The 24,126-nt window shown below is 38.7% G+C and overlaps 1 protein-coding gene across 1 annotated transcript in view; it reads left to right on the top strand.

Annotated features, from left to right (window-relative positions):
• MAP2K5 (mitogen-activated protein kinase kinase 5) overlaps positions 1 to 24,126 on the top strand; it is a 349,068-nt gene that overhangs the window by 167,628 nt on the left and 157,314 nt on the right. Inside the window, exon 13 of the mRNA XM_006831503.1 lies at positions 2,558 to 2,606. Coding sequence (XP_006831566.1) covers positions 2,558 to 2,606 — 49 coding nt within the window. The remainder of the gene's footprint in view (positions 1 to 2,557; positions 2,607 to 24,126) is intronic.

Genomic DNA, 24,126 nt, shown 5'->3' with positions numbered 1-24,126 from the left:
TGATTATGCATTTTCTGTGGGACCAAGTTTTAACAAAGTCCTATCATTAAATGTAAGTTAATGATATAAGCAGAGGAGTTCAATTCTACTTCCCAAGTTCAGATGTTTAACTTCTGTGCCAAACAAGATGTTCTTTTCCTATATCTCAAAGAAAAAATTGTGTTTGAAGTTATTATTTTATAAGCATTACACAGAATAGTTTTGTCATGTGTGTTTCATTACATTGCCAAATATCCCAAACTCTAGATGAAATCATTCGCTGTAAAAAATTATTCTGGCCTCTTAAAATAAACATACTTATGGTGGAATTGATCGTGCCATATTAGCAAATCTTTCAGGAATACATTCCACTCTATGAGAACAATTAAAATATGTTCACCTCTGCCCAGCATTAATTGATATAGATTTTGTCTTCTCAATCTTTAGTGAGATACTTTGAAATTGGTTTCCTCCCTCTGCATTCTCAGCCTTTACTATCCTTAATCTTTATTGATTAACTGAAATCCTTGCATATTTAGCTCCCAGTTCCTCTATTATTTTCAAGTTACAAACAACTCAGTTACATCTCATCATGACTTTTTTGATCTTATAGCTCTGACTGGCCTAAGATTTCCCGTACAGATGAGTACTTGTAACTTCTTAAGGGAATTTTGAGCAATATAGTAGTTTATTCCTTATATCTAATACCTCATTATGAATAGTCACCTTTAAAATTTATGAATTTACATTCATGCGCTTGCAAAGTCAGTAGTTGTGAATAAGACATCTACATATATTTTTACAACAGTATCTATAGAAAGTTTCAAAAAGTTTTAATGACGATCATTGATTTAATTTTCCATATTGAAGCTAGCACTGTTATTGTTGTTGTTTTGTGCTATCGAAGTGGTTCTGACTCTTAGTGATCCTGAATAGGATTTCTGAGGAGCAACTGGTGGGTTTTAACTGCCATCCTTGCTTATTCTACAACCCAGTGCCGATTCTACAGCATCACACTGGTGCATTTGAACAATTATTCTTGACTCAGCCTATTAAAGTAAAAAATCCAAATTTAACTTAGATAGATGTTTGTCTGTTTTCCATTTTATCTTGTTGACCTGCCATTTCATTATTTTCCAAATGACTTTCACATACACACTTTGTTACAGCCAGATTTTTTTTTTTTTTAAGTTTTTATTGTGAATTGAGTGATAGTTCACTTGGGAGGAGAATATTAGTTTTACACTCATCCTATTGTATCGTATTTTGTTTCATTGCAATGATTACAATCTCCTTCATGCATCATCATTCAACAGTTTTTGCTGCTTTCCCTCTGTTGTTTTTGTTTTGTTTTGTTTTTGAGGTACACAGAAACACTCAGTAATATATAATAATTTAAACAACCCAAGGGCATATCCTGCAAGTCTGCCTCCTGGCCACCAGCACACAGCCTTTCTCTTTCCATGAGCCTAGAGTCCTCAGCTGCCCCTCTCTCCATGTCTTCATCTCTGCCTCCGTCTCTGGTGTCGCTACTTCTCCGGATATTTTTATTGTTAGGTGACATCTAATCGGTACTGACTCACAGTGACCCTACGCACAACAGAATGAAACACTACCTGGTCTTGGGCCAACCTCACAATTGTTGCCACACTTAAGCTCATATATGCCAATCCATCTCGCTGGGAGTCTTCCTCTTTTTCTCTGACCCTCCACCTTACCAAACATGATATCCCTCCTGACAATATGTCATAAATGTCTAAATAGACTCCTGGCATGGCGCTGTTATGATAAGCACTGGACTGCAAATCACAAAGATGATTCAGACCCACAAAAAGCTCCTTGGAAACCCTGAACAGGGGTCGTTGTTTCCTATCGTAATCACTGTATAAAGATCAAAGTCAGGAAGCTAACAGTTATCTTACAGGGTTCGCTATGAATCAGATTCAACTTGATGGCACCTAACAACAACAAGTCATAAGGAGCTCTGGTAGCGTAGTGGTTATGAATTGGGCTGCGAGCCGCAAGGTCAGCAGTTTGAAACTACCAGCTGTTCCGCAGGAGAAAGATGAGGCTTTCTGCTCCTGTAAAGATTTACAGCCTTGGAAACACTGTATAGGGTCGCTATGAGTCGGAACTGACTCCACGGCACATAACAACAACAACAAGTCATAAATGTCATGTTTGTTTGTTTTTTTAATTCAAGTGCAGGAGTACAGCAAATAAAAAGTAAGAGTCTTTATCCATTTTTTTCGTGTCCCTCTGCTCCCTCATGCATAGCATCACTAAGCATTTAGTATATGTACTTTTGGGTCATCTCAGATACGCATACACTTGTTCCTCTCATTTGGAGTACCTCTTCTCATCAGAGCATTGTTAAGTTCATTAAAGGAAGGAACCTATGGATATTATGTTTGACACCTCAACAGAGTCTGCCACAGAAATAAGAGATGCTCAATAAATGTTTATTATTTGAGTTTTAAAGAAAGAATTATGGTTGATATAATTATTTCTATATTTGAAATGTAGAAAATTCCCTATAAAAACAATAATTGTATTTTTTTCTCTTTCTTAAATTTAGGTTGTTAAAGGCCTTACCTATTTGTGGAGTTTAAAGATTTTACACAGAGGTATGTACTGGGCTTATAAACTCTGACTTAATGTTTCTTGACCTGAAGGGTGGGAAAGGAAGGTTTCCTCAGATACTTCAGTTTTGAAGGTGAATAAATGATCTGATATTTAAGCTAGAGTATTTATTTAGTGGTCAGAAGATGATGGCCTTATAAATGTTACATTTTTAGTTGAGTGCTTTTGCCTTCAACTGCTCTCTTGGAGATTATAAACTTGGTATACTATTTTTCTGAATCACATTTAACAAACATATAAAAAGATATTTCACTGTATTTGAAAATAATTACATCTCATTTCTTTAATTATCTTTAATTAATCCAGGGCCTTCACTTTCTATACCATAGCATTTCTTCAGATTATTACCATTTCCAATGTCACCATCTGTTTCTTAAGAGACTGCTTGATATATACCTTCAATATGAAGCTTTAAATCAGATGCTTTGCAGTGAGTTTCTCTTTATTATGACCTTTCTGGCCCTGAGCTTGTATTTGACAAGGATTATTTTCTAGACTTCATTCTTATAAGGGATTGGGCAGTCTAGTATGCAAGTAAACTGTGTAAAACCCTTGCAGGGATCAGAAAGTTTACTATGCAAATAAGGTAGGACTATGGAGAGTCTTGGTGGGAGGAGTTAACTTATAAAAGGACCAGTCACACAGAGACTCAAGGAGACCTCACTGCCATCAAGAAAAAGAGGCATGAGTGGTATGTGTCCTTTGGACCTGGGATCCCTGTTCTGAGAACCTCCTAGACCCAGGAGAGAAAGAGCTATAACACTGAAGAGGATGAGAGATGGTGAGAGATGGAGTGGCCTTGGTAAGAAGCAGTGACATCAGACAGTAGAAACCAGGAGACTAACATGTGATGGTTGCGGTGGGGCTTGCCAACCTGTGGCATGAGAGATCTGAGTACCCTCAGGCAGGAGACTTGTTTTGGAGTGGGGTGCTTCTGGAATGTGTCATTGGCGCTAAGGAGCTGTAACACTTGGTCAGCCAGGTTAGAAATGAGGCTGAGCAGGGTCCCTCGGCATGACCTGTCTGTGGGCATGACCAAGGAGGAGCTTGGAGGCTGTCCTGATTGATGAACTGTATCCTGTTACTTTCTCATGAATATGTTGTATGTGGCCATTGCAACAAATTACTGAGCCCAGCAGAGAAGTAGTCAGCTGTGGATGGATGACTATTGTCAGAATTGGTAAAAAGTTTAGAGATTGGAGGTATGCCTGGCCTCTACCTCATAGAAATCAGTCTAATGCTGACAGTGATTCTATCTTCCTCCTGAAGTTAGGCTAGTGCTGATACCACTGTCTTACATAAAGAATTGGTGAAGGCATCTGCAGGGTCTCCTGTACCAGGAGAACAGATGAGGGAATAATCAAATAACTGTTGAATGTTGCAAAAGTAACCTCCCTTTGCTTTTTTAATGTTCCCAAGATGTCTGAATTCACTTGAAGCAAATATTAAGTAAGAAACACACTATAACAATGCAACTTCAGGGCCTAATGTTACTAACAGCACTGTTTAATTTTACGCATCTGCTCATCCTCGCTTTATGCACAGTTGGGGAATGTAACCGCATACACATTAGATGTGATTAAAGGGGGAAAAAATTTTAAGGTATAAACTATGAGAGGAAAAAAAACCCAAAAATCAACTGATGTCTTCAATGGTAGTATCACGTCTGTCACTAAGGGTTATTTTTTGTTATAGTGATTTTAATATTGCAATGATTCCAAATGTCTTCTTATATCTGCCGTCCATTTTTTGAAGAAGGCATCTAGATTTTGACAAGTAAACTGTCAGTTCAATTCCTGAAGGTATTTATGCTGATTAAATGGAATAGTAAACCAAATGTTTAAAGTCACTTTCTATTTTTAGAGTATTGTTGCTGTAAAAATGTAGATTTGGGGAGAGTGAGCTCAGTTATGTATTACTTTCTCTGGGTATGAATAAGTATGTAAATATATTTGATAGTTGAGAGAAAAATGAAGTATTTTTCAGCACCAAGATTAAGAGAAAATAATATTTAACATAATATGATTTATATTGCTTCCTTTCTCTGTACCCCCACCTTCCCCACACCCACCAACCCATAAAGTGGTTATAGTCATTTTAATAGGAATTAACCCAGTGGTCAGCCCTTGTCATTTTATTGATTTTTTATGGACATCTGCTATCCATTTGACAAGAGAATTAAAAGAAGACATCAATTCTCAATAGCAAAGCCCTTATTGTAAATACTCTGCCATGGAAATTCTAGTGGTATTGTTAAAGTGAACCATTGGGTCAGCCTATACACTAGGCATGCATCATAATTCTTATGTGTAGTGAGTTCTCTTTATCCATTACTTGGCATGAGGAATTTTGGCAGCAGTAACAATGATGTGGAAGGAGTTCTGGTAGTGTAGTGGTTACAGGTCGGGCTGCCAACCTCAAAGTCAGCAGTTCGAAACTACCAGCGGTTCCGTCGAAGAAAGATGAGGCGTTCTGCTTCCATAAAGATTTACAGCTTCGGAAACCCTGTGCAGGGTCACTATAAGTCGGAGCCAACTCCACAGTACTTAACAACAACAACAATGATGTGGATGACGAAATACACTTTATTCTTTATTCTGCAGTCATCCTTTTTCGTCTTTAAAATTAGAAATCATGCTGATAGCAGACGTACCTCTGATATTTCCTGTATTTAAATTATTTGGTTACTCTGTGTTTGGGAGAAAAACTGAATTTTTCATTTGAAATGGGCTCTTAATAGATATTTTTCAAATGGATGTATGTCTAGATTTAAAAATAAAGTTTAAGCATTGGTCTCCATTTGCTTGGGGTAAAAGAAAGACTAGGAGGCTATGGCTTGGATGGATATGGAGAACTGCCTCCTTTGCCATGAGACCAGACTAGAATGACTACCATTACTAAACATTTTAATCAAAGATTCCATAAAAGGATGCTGATCAAAAGGGGGGAAGGGGGGGAGACACAGAACAGTATTTCAAATTCTCATGGACTCCAGACTCTCTGGATCAAAGAGGGCTGGATGAACCCTGAAAACATTTGCCTAGAGATTATTTTTAAAACTTAAACCAAAAAAATCCCCTGAAGTGTTCTTAGAACTGAATAATAGTTTAGCTTATCTAGCTAAAAATGTCTGCCGTGGGCATTCTGCTCTTTTAAGCACTGTCTGTGTGGGATGAACGTGACACCAGCAACTTGTTAGATTAGATAGGAACCTTACAGGCAGTGAGTTCGGGTTAATAGGGGAGCAAAAACTCAGAAAAAGAGCAAGGATGATTACATGATTGAAGAGTATAGTAAGTATCACTGAATTGAACATGTAGAAATGGTTGAATTGGTGTGTATTTTGTTGTACATATTCTCAATGCAAAATAAATTTAAAAGGAGAAATAAAGTCTAATGTATTTGACATATTCCTAATACAGCCACGATATGATCACTGTGGGTAAGTGTGGTTGACCAGAGCCCCTCAGAGGAGGTCGATAGGTTTTTCTTTCTAGCTCTGGGTGCAACGTGGGCAAAGAAGGATTTTTTTGATCAGTGATATGTGAGGGCCTTAGTGGTTTGACTGATTGAGGGCACGGAGGTTTCAAAAGGGAATCCTGAGACCATACTTCTCTTTTCAGTCTGTGCTGCCAGCCCAATTCCCACAGAGAATAACCTGTCATAAAACACCACTAGTTGTCGAAGAAGGACACGTAAGGGACCGAGTGGGGGTGGTGAATGTGGTTCAACAAAATCTCTGAGGAATTTCAGTGGTAAATAATTATCAATGAGTGAGGTGCATCTCTATCAATGTACATGGAAAGACTAGTTCAGATGAACTCTTGTTTCCCTGTAGTTATGAGTGTTGAGTTTGAGAGATAAATATGCTGTGGTAACATACCCATTAAATATATTTATGTGTTTAGCTTTTGAGTTGCTTAGCTATTCATGGAAACTTTTACCTTCTGGATTTAAAAGCATGTGTTTTTATTGAAGAGTGGAAGAAGCCAGGTATCCCTGAAGACTTTGTAAAGCACTGTAATGAGAAATTTACTCTAAATTGAGTGGTTGTTAACTTAATATTTTAGAGCTTTTGTCCATATTTAATAACTTGCATTCCATAAAAATAAGATTAAAGATGCCTTTTTATTTACCAAAAAGCTATTTAATTTTCTCCTTGATTAAAAAATTGTAGCTTTTTAGATCAGTTCAATCAGGCAATTAAAGATCAGAGCTTTTAAGTTCAGCTAAGGCAATTAAATAGGTAATATACTTGTTTATACACTTTTGCTATATAAATTCATTGCTGTGTCTTCTTAAAAGCACATGTACTCATTTTTGCCTTCTCTAAATGAATGATGAGGGGAATTCTAGCTGAATATGTGTCACATTGTCAAATCAAAGACAGGGGTCCTTCTACAAGAGGGGGAACCTGGTATAGATGCTGTGAGCAGACAGACAGTAAAAAGATGTGGAAAAAGACACACTAGTGAGCCATCTGAAAACTCTCCTTTGTCTTGATCTAAGGGCCTGTGCTCTCCTCTAATCATTGTTTTTATCCCTACCAAATGCTGCCCCTAAAAACCAAGGTAGATGAAGAAAGAAGACACTTCATTATAATTATCAGCATACATCTTTAAAGCTTAAGAAATGGAGATATGTTCAGCTCCCTAATGAGAAACAATAACAAAATCTTTCTCATGTTTAACGGTGGCCCCAAGATTTTTAGCTATGAAAAACAGAAGCTGTATACTACAGAATTTATAAAACATGCTCGATGAATTCCAAGCTAGCTGTCAGAAAGTATTTGACGACACATAACAACAGCAGCCGTAGTGAGGACCATGGCGTAGGAGAGAATCTGACCAATAAGCAATGAAAAGCCACCCAGCTCATGAAGCTTGTTAGTCTGGTAAACGTTTGCTTATTTGGTAATGTATTTCGTCAACTGGAAATTTTTTTTTTTTTTTTTAACTTGAAGGACAACAGTTTCTGTTCCTAATGAATCACCAAATATTGTATTCAGTCAGGTTTTACTATTAAGTTTTTTTTTTGCTATTTTTAAGATTTGTTTGAGGTGGCATATATATATGCAAGTACTTTATAAACTGCCCAGCACTGATGCAGGTGATATACTTTTATTACTTAATAACTGAGTTAGTCACCATACCTAGTTTATAAGAATACCCTACTCACAAATCAAGCCAGGGAGAGAGTTTATTATACTGTGGGTTACTGGGTCAAAAGCTGTGAAAATCTTTTCCCTAAGATAAACCAAACATTTGACATCACATGAGGACATACTTATTGGAAGTATTTGAAAATTTCACCAAGATTAACTACTGTGGAAAAATTGTCTTTATCAAAAGGCATATGTGTGAGCCCTATAAGTATAGCATCTCCTGACTGCAGATAAAAACAAAGGAAATGAACAGGGAGAAAGTCTGTTAGGCCAGATCCAACATTACAGCAAACATTGCAGCTTAACTTCAAAACATACATCGCCACTAATGAGGTGAGAGCCCTGCATATTAATAAACCTGCAGCTCTAGTCTTCACCATCATTACCCACATCAAACATAAATACAAGATTAACACCTATGCCATTTCTCTGGAAGATGTGAGAATGCCCTGACAGTAACTGCTCCCTCTCTCTCTCTCTCTCCCCGAGGATACAAACTAGAAATGGAAGAAGGGTAATGAGAATAGAACTTAGATTTCAAAAAAATCAAATTGGCAATCAAGCCGGGGCAGTCTTACATAGACACCGAAGTTTATAGACAGAAGAAATCTAGATAGTTGGTGTCCCAGGACATTTTTTATACACACGAACCTGATGAGATTCTCTATTTTCTCTAATAAGAGAGCTTCTCCCCCGCCCCCTATTTCTACAGAAATTCTGGAGCTCAGTGCTGTCCAAATAGATTTGTGTGTAGAAAACTCTATTGTAGTTTGAGCGGGCATGATGTTTTGTATCCTTGGCTTTATTTTCTACTTTTGGCCATATAGAGATCTTCCGATTGGTGCTACCCTGAATTCCAAGGCCAGTCTTGTTAGTTCATTCATTCAGCAAGCCTATTTTATAGCTTCTATATTGGACTCCTGCCTGGTGTGGCATTGTAGGATCAGCACTGGACTGTGAACCACAAGGTCAGTAGTTCAAACCCACCAGCTGCTCCTCGGAAACCCTATACAGGGTTGCTATGAGTCAAACCCGACTTGATGGCACCTAACAACATACACTGGGCACTGTTGTGAGTGCTTAGGAATGTGCCAGTGTACAAAACAAATGCTTGGTATAGCACTAGAGCTTACATTCCAGCAGAAGTGCAATGCCATTGAGAAATAGACATGTCTGTAAATAATAAACACAATACATAAGTAAATACAGATAATGTGTTTAGCGATTTGGAGAATAGAAAAAGCTGATTAGGCCTAGGGGAGGGGAGGCAAAGAGTAGGTTGCAGTGTTAATCAAGTAGACCTCATTGAGAAAATGAAATTGGAGTCATGGTTTGAAGGAGGAGAGGGAATAGTCAAGTAGATACATGGACGAACAATTGGAGCAGAAGTCACGAGGTGGGAATGTGCCTGAGTGTTCCTGGACCAGCAATGCAACCCCTTGAATGAGAGGGAAAGTGGTGGAGAGAAAGGCATTAAGCTCCCGGGGGTCAGTGAGGGGACTTTGACATGCCGTGCCATAGCAGGGTTTTAGCAGAGACATAACGTGATCTACCTTGTGTAAGAATTGGTTGCTGAGTTGAGAATGGATTACAGGAAAGAGGCCCAGAGCAGACTGCTAGGAAGCTGTTGAAGTAATCCAGGTGAGTTACAGAAATGCAGGTCAAGGAGCTAGCGCTGAACTGGGAGAGTAGTAGTCAGATTCTAGGTATAATTTCAATGTAGAATCAGTGGAATTTGGTGATGGATGGCTTGTGAGGTTATGAGAAAGAGGAATCAAGGTTGCTTATATTTTCAAACTTTCTAAAGTAATTTCCTGTTGTTGTTTTTTTGTCTTATTTTTCTGTTAAAAAAAGAAGTGGTGGTGGTTATGTGCCATGGAGTCAGTTCTGACTTATAGTGACCCTGCACAAGGTTTCTGAGGCTGTAAATCCTACGGGAGCAGAAAGCCTCATCTTTCTCTCACAGAACGGCCGGTAGTTTTGAACTGCTGACTTGAGGTTAGCAGCCCAACTCATTACCACTATGCTACCAGAGCGCCTTAAAAAAAAAAAAAAAAGAGTACACTAATAAAAGAAAAAAAAAATCGATTATATCATAAACTGGCAAGGATACAGAACAATTGGAATTTTCCTGCATTGCTGGTGGGAATATAAAATGGTACCTACCGCCCCTCTGGAAAACAGTTGGCAGTTTTCTCACACATGAGACAGCAATCCTGCTCTAGATGTGTGAAAATGAAAACATAATCTACACAAAAACTTATAGGCAAATGGATAGTGGCTCACTCATAATAAATCGCCCCAAGCTAGAAACAACCCAAATCTCCTTCAATGGCTGAATGGATCAGTAATGGGGATCCTGGTGTGGTACAGCAGGATAGTACACTGGACCACAAGGTCAGTTTGAACCACAGAGTTGGCAGTTCAAACCCACCAGTCGTTACTCAGAAACCCTATACAGGGTCGCTATGACCTTTTATAGCGTAATTCAGAGCCGACTCAACATCACTTAACAACAGCAACAACTCAGTAATAAGCAGGATCAAACTACTGATACAGGCAACAACATGGATGAATCTCAAATACTTTATGTAGAGTGAAAGAAACCAGACTCAAAAGGCTATCTGCAGTATGTTCCACTTGGGTGTTGGAAATGTTCTAGATACCGATTTTAGGGGTGGTAATGTAACAAGTGTGGCATTGTGGGATAAGCACTTGACCATGAGGTCAGTGGTTCAAATTTACCAGCCGCTCCTTGGAAACCCTATACAGGGTTGCTATGGGTTGGAAACAACTCAATGACATTTAACAACAATGACAACAACATAACAGGAATTCTGGTGTGGCACTGTAGGATAAGCAGTGGACTGCTAACCACAAGGTTGGTGCTTCAAACCCACCAGTCACTCCTTGGAAACCCTATACAGGGTCACTTAGAGTTGGGACCAACTCGATGACCCTTAACAACAACATAACTGTACATACTTGTTAGAATGCATAAACCTGTGTACTAAAAATAAGGATTTTACTACTTGTAATTTCTACCTTAGACTTTTAATAAAATATAGTATAAGAGAGAAAGAGAAGGCATCCTCAGCTATGTAGTTAAGCCCTACGTTAGAAGTTTCCTCTTCCAAAAGACAAGCCATGCAAAAAGTCTTGGTTGATTATGCCATTATTACTATATCTCTGTGGCTCCTGGAAAATCCTACCTAGTTTGGCCTAGCAACTCAGTAGATAGAATCAACAACAAAATAAATTTCCCTTTAAAGGGCATTTATAATTTCAGAAAACAAGGAGGAAGGAAGAAGGGAGACTCAAAGTTATTGTCATTGGCGCCGCAACTTTGAGCATCTTCCTTAGATAAATCAGTTTCCCTCCAGTAACACTGTCACAGATCTGCAGATGTGCAGCACTCACTTGACCTGCCTTAGAAAATTACAAGAACAAAAATTCTCAGAAGAGATTGGGCTTTATTTGGCATTACTGAAACAGTTCCACTGATTGAGTACCTGCTATGTGACCTTGGAGAGGTACACTACTCCTGTTATCTGGGCCTCAGTTTGCTTCTATATACAGGTGGGGTGGGTAGATAATTAGGTCTTTCCAAAACCCAAGTAGTGGGTTAAGGGTTGACCTACCAACTGCAGGATTGGTGGTTCAAACCTACCACTGCTCTGTGGGAGGAGAGATGAGGGTAGGCTATCTCTACTCTGTCCTATAGGGTTGCTCTGAGTTGGAGTCAGTAAGCTGGCAGTGGTGTTTCTGGGTAACCAAGCCCCAACATTTGGAATATCATGATGGAAGAAGCATAACATGCTGGTAGAGTAAGAACAGAGCAAATCAGAATAGCATGTAAGAGCAGAAAGAAAAAGTTGTGAATCCCTGAGGGTATATTTCTTCACAGAAATATCAGTAGTAGTAGTAATGAATATTTATTCAGCATTTACTGTGTACCATGCCCTCTACTAAGTACTGTATGTGTTACCAAAAAAAAAAATGACATCAACCATTCTTCCCACAACACACTTGTACTTTTCGATAATTCATGTCAATGGCCACATAGAACTCAGCCACTATACTCACAGTTACAGGTTTTTTAACTCAGGGTAATAGGTTATAATTCAGGGTCAGAAATGTTCAGGGCAGAGTTCTTCTAGTCAGGACAGCCTCCTCTTAGCCATGTCTGAAGGCAGGCCTGTCTTTGACCTTTGTCCTGCTTAGGCAATCTTACAAAGCTCTTTTAGGGCTGCTGCTAAATGCCTAAAAGCACTTCACTCCTTTATAAACCTCTGCCTGTAGGCACTCAGCTCTAGCTCCATGGGTCAGCAAACCTAGCTCCCCAAATTAAAGTGTCTGGAGACGCTCCACTCTGCAAGCCAGCCTCCTGCCCAAAGTTGCTCTGCGTTACTTGTTCTGTGGCTGGGAAGCTCACCACTCTGTCTCATGATCTGGCTCTTGGTTCTGTCTCATGATCTGGCTCTTGCTGATGCTCCTCTGCCACAACTCCAGTGTCACAGCTTTCTGTCCCTGGGTCAAAGAGTTTCAATGCACAGGGACTCTGAGGGTCCAAAGGATATGCTCCACTCCTGGTCCTTCTTTGATGGTAGTGACCCTGCTTCTGAGATGACTCATTTTAAACCCATGCTAGAGCTCCAAGTTTTCACAATGAACTCTGTTAACAATCACAGCTGAATCGTATCATCCTATCAGCATCTTCTCCCCCCTGTTCTTACCCAGACCTATAGGGAAAAAGTTGTCTGGTAGAAGTTTTAAGAACTATGGGTAGAAGAGTCATATGAAGTCATCCACTGCACTGTTTGTGTATAAAGTAATTTAAGATTCCCTCGAATTTTAGGGAATACAGTTTTAGAACTGAGGATAAGAGATTGAAGTGTAATCAAATAATAGAGAATTAAAGCAATGTGGTTTAACTAAGACAATAATTGTTTTATCAACCAGCCTCATGTAATTAAAAGACATCTTTAAGAGGAAGAGTTGTTTAAAGTATATTGAATATAAAATATTATCATTAATAGAAAATTATTTTTTAAAAAAAGGACATGTAGCGCCCTCTTTTTTTTCTTTTAATATTTTTATTTTGAAGTAATTATAGAGCCACAGGAAGCTGAAAAATATATATAAAAGGAAGAATTATGCAAGGACATTCTTTTTAAGGAAAGGATTTTGAAGAAAATTGGAAGCTGAAAATTCAAAAAGTGTTTTATATATTTGCTGTTCCATTTTAAATGAGAACAATGTGAAGTGATGTTGAAAATGTTATACGAATGTTTGTATTATGCCCATAATTATTTCATTATACTTAAGTAAAAGAGAGAAAAGGAATGAAATGGTAAATGTAAAACCTTTTCAATTCCTTAGTCAAATTGGGATTTGTATCAAAAATAAATAAGGGAATAATGATTTGCTAGATAGTCTTTGTTGTTGTTTTTGTGTGCTTTTGAGTCAGTTCTGACTCATAGCAACCCTGTATAGGGTTTCTGAGCCGTGACTGGTGTGCTTGAACTGCCAACCTTATAGATAAAGGCTTTCAGACAAAGGATTGGTAGAAAGCATTGCTATAAATACAAAATGAATTGATTCGTTTAAAATAATTGATTAATAGAAACATAATTTGCACATAACTTTCAAAACAGCCTCTTTTGTAAAGATCTGCACAGTTTGTGTTTAACCGGAGCTCCTTAGCTTATAGTCAGGTTTTAAATAATCTAAGCCATATTTTTGCTTTCTGCCAGACCAGATAACAGTTATTAAAAAGAACTGGTTGGTACTGAATAAGTCAAGTTAAAAGGAGCCAACCCACTTGTCTTTATGCCACTACCATGTAATGATGATAGAAGGAGGGTGTGGGCACTGCCTACTGAGTGACTGTTTAGTCAAATGTGTCTGAAAGGGGAACATTTATGTTAGCCAAGCACTAGTGAGAGAAGCACATGGGATCCTGTTTTTAAATCTTATAAATATTGTTCTTTAAAAACAAATATGAATCACACACCAGTCCTGTCATATGCAGTAGATCATAACTCATGAACATTTGTGGTTTTGCAAGGGAAAAAAAAAAAGGCTTAGCACATTAGCTGAGATAAACAAACTAGTTTAATGACTCTGGGTTGTTGGTTTTTCTCCAGCTCCGACTATCCACACAAATGAACATCTCTAGAAATTAAGTCTCCTTCCCCATGTTGGTCATTCATTCTCTTTGCCTCAGGAGATCACTGGGGATTTCTATGTTTGTGGTAATGATTTTCAAATGATTTTCGAAACCCATATATCGTCGCTTAAACATCTTCTTTTGGCTGGAACATAAAAAGAACTCAAAACTCAACAGTAGAAAAACAAACATTTCAATTAGAAAATGGATCAAAGATATGAAGACACATTACACCAAAAAATCCAAAGCCACTGATGTTGAATCATTTCCAACTCACAGTGACCTTGTAGAACAGAATAGAACTGCCCATAGGGTTTTCAAGGATGAAATCTTTACCAAAGCAGATGCCCACAACTGCCTCCCCACAGAGCAGCTGGTGTGTTTGAACTACTGGTTAGCAGCTAGATACTTAAAGCACTGTGCTACCAGGGCTCAAAAAGAATATACAGAGGGCAAATAAGCACATGAAAAGATGTTCAACACCATTAACTACTGTTGTTATTGTTGTTAAGTGCCATCAAGTCGGTTCCGACCCATAGCGACCCTGAATAGGGTTTCTGAAGCTGTAAATCTTTACAGGAGCAGAAAGTCTCATCTTTCTCCCGCAGAGCAGCTGGTAGTTTCAAACTGTTGACCTTGCGGTTCGCAGCCCAATTCGTAACCACTACGCTACCAGAGCTCCTTCCTGTTGTTGTTAGGTGCCTTCAAATCGTTTTCAACTCATAGTGAACGACCCTTTGCACAACAGAACAAAGTGCTGCTCAGACCCACGCCATCCTCACAATTATTATGCTTCAGTCCATTGCTGCCCATCTCATTGGGGGGGGGGGGAATCTTCCTCTTTTTCTCTGACCCTCCTCTTTACCAAGCAGGATGTCCTCCTCCAGGGACTGATTCCTCTTGATAGCATGTCCAAAGGATAAGAGATGAAATCTCACCATCCTGGCTGTAAGGAGCATTCTGGTTGTAGCTCTTCCAAGATAGATTTGTTTGTTCTTCTAGTAGTCTATGACACTTTCAGTATCTTTCTTCAACACCATAACTCAAATGCATCAATTTTTCTACGTCTTCCTTATTCATAGTTCAACTTTCACATGTATATGAGGCTATTGAAAATGCCCCGACTTGGGTCAGACTCACCTTAATCCTTCCTCAAAGTGACATCTTTGCCCTTGAATACTTTAAAGTGGTCTTGTGCAGCAGATTTGCTTAATGTAATGCATCATTTGATTTCTTGGCTGCTTCTTCCATTACTGTTGATTGTGGATCCAAGCAAACAACTTCAATCTTTTCTCCATTTCTCATGATGTTATTTATTGGTCCAGTGGGTTTTTGTTTTGTTTTTTACATTGAAGTACAATCCACATTGAAGGCTGTGATCTTTGATGATCTTCATCAGTAAGTATTTTAAGTCTTCTTTACTTCCAGCAAGCAAGGATGTATTATCTGCATATCGCAGATTGTTAATGAGTCTTCCATCAATCCTGATGCCATGTTCTTCTTAATATAATCCAGTTTTGGATTATTTGCTCAGCATACAGATTGAATAACTATGGTGAAAAAATACAACCCTGGCACACATCTTTCCTGATTATAAACCATTCAGTATCCCTTTGTTCTGTTCAAATGACTACGTTGTAGTCAATGTACAGGTTCCTCATGAGCACAATTGTTATCCATCGCTTGTCATGATTCACATAGTCATGATCAAAAGCGTCTGCAGAGTCAATAAAACACAAGTAAACATCTTTTTGATACTCTCTGCTTTCAGCCAAGATCCATCTGATGTCAGCAATGATATCCCTTGTTCCATTTCCTCTTCTGAATCAGTTCTTTTGATGTACTGTTGTAGCCATTTTTTAAATTATCTAGTAAAATTTCACTTGCATGTGATATTAATGATATTGTTTGATGATTTCCACATTCCATTGAGTCACCTTTGGAATGGGCACAAATATGGATCTCTTCCAATTGGTTGGCCATAGGTGAGTGAGTGCCTCCAGTGCTGCATCAGTTTGGTGAAAGATTTCAATTTGTATTTGGTCAATTTCCAGAGCCTTGATTCTTGCTAGTCCCTTCAGTGCAGCTTGGACTTCTTCCTTCAATACCATCGATTCTAGATCACATGGATCGTATGCTACCTCTTGAAATGGTTGCACATCGACCATTTCTTTTTGATGCGGTGATTTTGTGTTTACCTTCCATCTTCTTTTGACACTTTCTGGATCCTTTTAATATTTTGCCCATAGAATCCGTCAATATTTCAAGTTGAGGCTTAAATTTTTTCTTCAGTTCTTTATGCTTGAGAAATGCTAAACGTTCTTCCCTTTTGGTTTTCTCCACTACAACCTAGCAGAATGATTAAAAAAAAATTTTTTTTTAATAGTGACAACACCAAATTCTGGCAAGACTGTGACAGCACTGGATCATGCAGACATTGCTCATATACGAACTACCATATAACCAGCAATTATTCTCCTGGTCATTTATTCCAGAAAAATGCATAGAAAGTGCTAAGAAAAAAGTGGGTAGTACACCCCCAAATGTAAAAATCCAGATGTCCTTCAATAAGTATAACATAGAATAATGGAATAGTACTAGCAGTAAAAACTGACAAACTTGGATGAATTTCCAGAGAATTATAATGAGTGAAACAGCTCAGTTCTAAAGATGGCATGCTGTATGATCCCACTTATGTAACATTCTTTAAATGACAGAGTTGCATAGTTATGGAAAGCTGATTAATGCTTGCCAGAGGTTAATGAGGGTATACTGCAGGAGGGAAATGAATGTTTCTATAAAAGAGAAAGATGAGGGAACCTTTTGGTGATGGAATACTCCGTGTCTTGACTGTATTAATACAAGTCTACTGTTTGTGATGCTGTACTAGTTTTGGAAGATGTTGCTGTAAAAGGGAAACCGGAACATGGGATCTCTGTATTATTTCTTAACAACTGCATGTGACCAATCTACAATTACCTCAAAATTTAAAAAAACACACAACCCAGCAAAAAGAATGCAATCATTCTGCAGTTGCCCATATTCTAGTGGTCTACTCAATCAGAGAGGGTTGTCCTAAAATGAATTTTTCTCTCTCATACATTTGTGATCATATTTGGTCATAGGCAGAATCACATCCATTTTTGAATTTGGAGTCTAAGAACGTCTCCATAAGGGTGCAGAATCCAGGGTAAACAAACATGCAGGTCTCCCTCCATTCCCATTCTGAAAATGAGTATCGACAGAAACTTTAGTGGAAAACGAAGAAAAGATGTCATGGGACCTACATTGTTGTTGTTGTTGTTAAGTGCCGTCGAGTCAGTTCCGACCCATAGCGACCCTGTAAAGGGTTTCCGAGGGTGTAAATCCTTACGGGAGTAGAACACCTCATCTTTCTCCCGCGGAATGGCTGGTAGTTTCGAACCGCTGACCTTAAGGTTCGCAGCCCGATTGGAGGAAGTTAATCCTACCTTGCCAGGGATTGAGATGTAAAGTTGATCATATGATTATTGTGTGTTTTGACTCACAGATCTTTATGACACCCACTATGGTGAGCCCCTGTCCAACCACCCAGAAGACGCACCCAGCATACAGATAAATATATCTGATTCACCAAACTCCACCTACAGCTCTGATAATGATAGCTTTGTCACTTAGACAAACCCTGACTTTTAGAAGTTCACCAGAGGGGGATGATGGATGGTTGGGTTATTTCTGTTGATAGAGGGGGGCAGCCACAGCTAGTGTGTGATTCTGGTTGTAGGCCAGTGCATATCCTTTTTGGATGAATCAAATCTGAATTTTCCTGGAACTTTCTGCAATGGAGTTTAATTGGAAGTCATCCTTTGTTCTCCTTTCTAGTATTAAAGTAAGAAACTTATCTTCAGATAAAACATTCTGCCAAGCAGAGTAAACAGACAGCTTTAGCAGGTAGAAGACTTTCTGATGTTTGCCCCTTTCTCCATAGGCATGCCTTATGTTGGTCAGTGTCAATGGAAATCAAAGCCTTTTTTGTTTCATTTGTTTGTTTTTTGCTGTTGAGGGATTACATGCCTTCTGGATTAGAAAAATAATTCTTACTAATAATTCATTGAGTGCTTTCTATGTGCTGTTGTTATATTCGATCTTTTACCTAATTTTATTTAGTCCTCATGATAACATTGTATGTCCATCTTCAGATGAGGAGACTAAGGCTCAAAGATGGCTCAATAATTTGCTTTGTTATAGGAATGACATAAGTGGTTGGTAGCTAAGGAAAGACCTTTGGTTTCAGAGCCAGACATAGACCTAAGTTCTGGTTCTACCTCTTCACTTGGCTATGTGGTCTTGGGTCTGTTTCTTAGCCTCTCTGAGGTCATAGAGCAATGGCATCTAACAACTGTTTCTTAAGAGAAAAAGCAAGAGGTATAGTTCAAACCTTCCTTAAACTTCCCTCCTGGAGAAAAGTAGTCAGTAAGAACTGGAAAGAGCCTGAAGTAAATATCAGCACCACTTTCCCTGTGATTTCCCAACATCAACCAACAACCCAATGTCAGTCAAAGCTGGACTAGTAATCCATTCCATTAGCTCAGATGATATTTATCTCACAAATATAATATGGTTTGTTATGGCTGAGAAGTTAAGGTCAAAGCCTTTAGGTGTATGACCTTGGACAAGCAACTTTATAAACTAGAGTCTCAATTTCCTCATGTATAAAATTGGGTTAATAGTAGTACCTAACTTAAAGATTATAATGAGAATTAAATGAGATAGGAATGTGTATAAAATACTTTAGCCCATTGCCTGGCACATAACAAGTACCCAAGAAATACCATCCACTGTAATAATCTCTTTAGCACAATTGACTAAAAGTGTTCTGGACATACTGCCCCAAGTCAATGCTACAATCAAAGTGCCTTTTACAATTTATTTATGTATTTAATGTAGTATTTCTCCCCCAACCCTTTTTTTTCCACTAAAAAGCTTTTGTGCTCTGTAGGAATCTTACAGTTACTGGTAACTTGAGGAAGTAGCTTATTCAAGAGCTAGGGCAGAATATGAATCCCTCCTGACTCCAAGAAACTCATTTTTCCACCAGTATATTTTCATATTGCAGGTAGAAATTAAAGAAGGAAACCTCTTTCACTTACTACAAAAGGATTAAGAGAAGAGAGCATTGAGAAACCCAGGCCTTTGTGACTCAGTTCGCATTAGAAACGCTTCCTATCAGGAACTCATACATGGAGGAAAGCCATATTTGTTTTCTTCATTCGGAGATGAATCATGAGACTTTCTAGACAATAACTGCCATTTAGGATGGCTAATTATGCAGCTTAATTTTATTTAAGGCTTTTGCAGGAATATTTGGATGGTCTAGCCTTTATTATGTGATGGAATGATTAAAAAAACGTTTATATTGCATTGTGGTTTTCTCTTTAGTGTGTTCCTGTTGTGCACAGATGAATTTGTAATGTGAAATGTCAGCATAGTCTATATCTCATTGTACCTGCTGTTCTCATTCATTAGAATGCAGTCCCTATGAAATAACTAGATAGATATATTGGTTGTTGTGTCTTCATAAGACAATTAAACATAATGAAAGGTTTCTGGACCACCCTTCCACACACTAGGAGAGGTTACTAGGAGTGGAGACCTGCTGATACGTCTCCGGGCTCCGGGTAAACTAAGAGTGACTTCTTGGCTCTCAAGCCAAACAGTGTAATTGCCTTAGAGGGGGGAAAATTGAAGGGAAGTTTATCCTTGCCTTCCATAATAGCCACATTCCTTGTTTTAAAACTGAACTCGTGTTTCCTGAAGTTACACCATCCCTAAGAGTATTCAGTGAGGTTGTATGTGAAAACACAAAGCAAATTAGATATTACATGTATGTAACAAAACAGAGGCCAAAGGGTATCTAGATAGCCAGCACCTGACCTGATGAGAACAGATCACAGCAGAGAGAACTTCAGTGGGCACCGCTGTCCTTTCTTGAAAAGAGAAAGTGTATGTAACATGTACAAAGTCATGTTTTTCTTTGAAACTAGCCTTACCAGGAAATGATCACATAAATCCCTAATCTAAGGACTGTGGGTAACTCCAACTGTAGTTTTGTGAAAGAGCTTTTATGTATCCTTGTGAACTGCCCCTCGGCACCCAGCCAAATCCAGAATGGGAGTGGCCTCCCACTCTGACCCCTTTTGTGTTTGGCCCAGGGGCTGGGCAGTGGGTGGAGGAACCTTTTGTGAAGAGCTGCAGAAAGCACATGCTCTTAAGGACCTTGCCCTCTATTAGCTTAAGCTTGACACTGTTTATGTGGATTGCTTAATGGCTAATTGATGCAACATGTGTAAAGATACAGTTTTTGCATAAGGCGGATGTGGGTGGCAACATGGGTTGTCTCAACATAATATCAATTTCCACAGTCAATTTGGTCAGTTCAGTGAAAAAAGAAAAAAAGAAATCACTGAATCCAGCTTGAAAATCAGAGCAGTTGCTGGGAGTGATTGAAACAACTATCGTTTGTTGCCTGAATTATCCACGTTTGAGCCAGTTTCTTTTGTGTTTTGTAGACATAAACTTAGTCATTTGGGGAAATTTAAAAACACAAAAGTTATATATAAAAATTAGTATCTTCAGGATAAGCACTGGACGGCAAACCACAAGGTCAGTGGTTCAAGCCCACCAGCTACTCCAGGAGAGAAAGATGAGGCCTTCTGTTCATGCAAAGATTTAAAACCTCAGAAACCCTATACAGGGTCGCTATGCATTGGAATCCATTCCAGGGCACGTAACAACATCTTCCTTTATATATGTGTAATCAGAGTTAAACAGGCCTTCTAGTATATATCGGAGTCCTGCTGTGGCCCTGTGGGTTAATGCACTGGACTGCAAGGTCACTTTGAACCACAAGGTTGCCGTTTTAAGCTCACCAGCCACTCCTCAGAAACTCTATACGGGGTCTGTACCGATTCAATAGCACTTAACAACAACAACAGTGTATATCATTTTGGGGAGGAAATTAACCATTTCACCACTGATGTGAGTCCCTGGGTGGTGTAAATGGTTAGTGTGCCTGGCTTCTAACTGAAATGTTAGCACTCTGGAAGAAAGGACTAACGATCTACTTCTAATAAATCAGCCAATGAAAACAATCCTACTCTGACACACTGGGTTGCCGTAGTCAGAGTCAACTTAATGGCAACTGGTTTTTATATCAAGTGCTCAGTATGGTAATCTGATGCTTCACTTTGTTAGAGTAGAAAGTGATTGCAGTGACCACAAAGCACTTACTAATTCGTGGAGAAGTTCAGAATACTCCAAGTTGTATTTTGAAGCTGATTTGTTTTTAAAATGACTTTATTGATGTGTAACTTACGTATCATAAAATTCACCCATCTTAAGTGTACAATTCAATGATTTTTTAGTAAATTTATAGTTGTACGAACATCACCATAATCTAGTTGTCATCACCCCCAAAATCTTCCGTCTTAATTATCTAGTGCTGCAATGCAGAAATACCACAAAGCTCTGCTTGCTTGTTTTATCTCTTTTATATCGCAAAAGAGATTGACTCAAGATACAGTCTAATCCTGTAACTTGCATCTGGCCTCATTAACAATATAAAAATAAGAATTTACAACACATCATATTATTATGAACCTGGTGTGGTGCTATAGGAGAAGCAGTTCAAAACCACCAGTCACTCCTTGGAAACTATGAATCGGAATTGGCTTGACAGCACTTAACAACAAGAGTAATTAGATCAGGGCTGATCACTTCAGATCACTTCATGGAATGATCTTAATGGGATTGTTGTTTGTTGTTAAGTGTTCCCGACTCCTAGTGACCCTGTCTAGGGTTTCCAAGGAGGTGGGTTTAAATAGCCAACCTTGTGGTTAGCAGTCCAGTGCTTATCTGTAGTGCCACACCAAGACTCCTCTTAATTGCTAAACCACTGAGAATCCTGGCCCAGTCAAGTTGACTCAAAACCTTAACTAACACAATTCCTTACAATCAATCCCGCTTTCTTCCTTAACCCCAGACAACCACTAAACTGCTTTCTAACTCTATAAATTTGCTTTGTATTGAAAAGAATCATAAAGTTTACATTGTATGTAAAAGAATCATAACATGTGAAGTCTTTTGTATCTGGAATCATTTATTTAGTATAATGTTTTTGAGGTCCTCACATATTATAGTTTATTTCTTTTCATTTTTTTTTTATTGTAGGGATTTCATTCATTATAGAGATAAAAAATATTTGTCTATCCATTGGCTAATAGACAGATAGTTTGATTGCATCCAGTTTAGGGATATTATAAATAATGTTGCTTTTCATAAACAAGCCTTACTGTGGTCCTAAATTTTAATTCTTGGGTAGATCTCTAGAACTGGAATTGCTGGGTCACATGATAAGTATATGTTTAAATGTTAAAGAAACTTTGAAGCTGACTTTTATTCTGTTAAAGACTCCTTTAGAAAACTAACTACTATTATCCACAGCATAACATGCAAGTTTGTTTGTATAATCGCCCATTCTTGCCATGTCCCGATATTTTCTAATAATCTTTAAGCACTTCAGATTATTGGACGGAGCAACATCATAACTACCTACTATTGTATTATCTACTTGGGCTGTAACTGCTGCAACTCAGATACTCATTACATCATCACTGAAAAGCTGAGTGTACTCTGAACTTCCACAGCAGGAGTGGGAAAATATTGGAACAGGAGGCACATGTTTGTCGAGGTCTGGCCTCGACAGGGAAGTTTGGTTCACGAAGTAGGGAAATCTGGCGGCGAAAGAGATAGATAAAGAAGGCACACAAAGATGTGATGAGAGAGACAAAGAGACACCCCGAAACTAGAGTGGATGCAAGACTGGCGGGCAGACCCTGGACTGCAGGCATCATGGCCCCTGCAGACAGTAATGCACAGCGCTGCAAACCGTAATGCATACAGGGTTCAGTCTGTGCCCCTTTTTATTTCAGGGAGGGACTTTACACAAAGGAAGAAGGGGATTATTAAGACAGGGTACAGAAATGAAATGTAATTAATTGTTCAAAACAGGACACAATGATTTACAGGAACAAATTCTAAAACATACATCGCAAATTGTCTTAATAATATAACATCCTTAATTTTCCAGAAATTCAAGCAAATTGTTATAAATTACTTTTTAGGTTCAAATCCCAAGGCAGCAACTCGAGGTTTTTCCAGGCTAATTAACATACCTATGGTACTTAATCTCGAATGGGTAAAGGTGAAAAGGATTTCAAAAGGTCGGAAGAGAATCAAGCTGTTTCAGCTACCTGGCTAAGGCTTGCTGGAGGAAGAGGGACACCTGGGGACAATTAGAAGGGCTGGCACTATTATTCCTTGAACAATACTCCAGAATTCGCCAATCTACTTTGAGTGAATTCCTTGGGCAGACTGTCTCCAGAGCCCCCTTGCAAACTTGCCTTTGGAACTTTTTACAGCCTTGGCTTTAGAAGGGGTTTTTATATTAATATTGTACATGAATACTAAGAGCACATGTATTAAGTTAATATCAAACATAACTGAATAATTTGATAAAGCACAGTTTGGACATGCTTGCCAGGTAGCCAGAGTTTGTTCCTCAGAGAGACTTGTTCCCAGGACCTTACGCACTGCCAACACAGTGGAGACATTAGGAGAGGCACATAAGAAACCATTTTCTCAGAAGCTACAATTACTGGAGTTTGAAGCATAGAATGAATAATAGGACCAAAGAAAATTATACAGAGCTAGCCCAACAGTGAGATCGTAAAAGCCAATGAACCCGGGACGTCTGGAGGTCACTTCCTTGGGCCCTCAGGGTCTCTGGCTAGCCATCCTGAGTGGGGCCATTGTGTAGGATTTTCGTCCATGACACAGGGCCTCAACATCTCAGTGATTGCGGTCTCCAACACATGTTGTGATTGGATAATTGTTAACTCCTTTGTAATCCCAATGGAACAGCACTGCCATTCTGGTGCTGCCTTTAGGTGGAAATAGCCTGCCTTTAGGTGGAGCTGATATCATGAATGTTAACCTCATTTCGCATTTAGATCTGGTTTTTATATCAGATAGTCCATATCCTGACTTGTCGGGGACCCGCCTCGACATTGGGGTTCAGTTCACGAGGAGAGGATACCTGACGGCGACTCATATATATCAAGAATACACA

Source organism: Chrysochloris asiatica, unplaced genomic scaffold (assembly GCF_000296735.1).
Source record: "Chrysochloris asiatica unplaced genomic scaffold, ChrAsi1.0 scaffold00004, whole genome shotgun sequence".
In the NCBI taxonomy this organism is placed as follows: domain Eukaryota; kingdom Metazoa; phylum Chordata; class Mammalia; order Afrosoricida; family Chrysochloridae; genus Chrysochloris; species Chrysochloris asiatica.
Note: the sequence above shows the minus strand (reverse complement) of the source record. Positions and strands in the feature narration are given on the sequence as shown.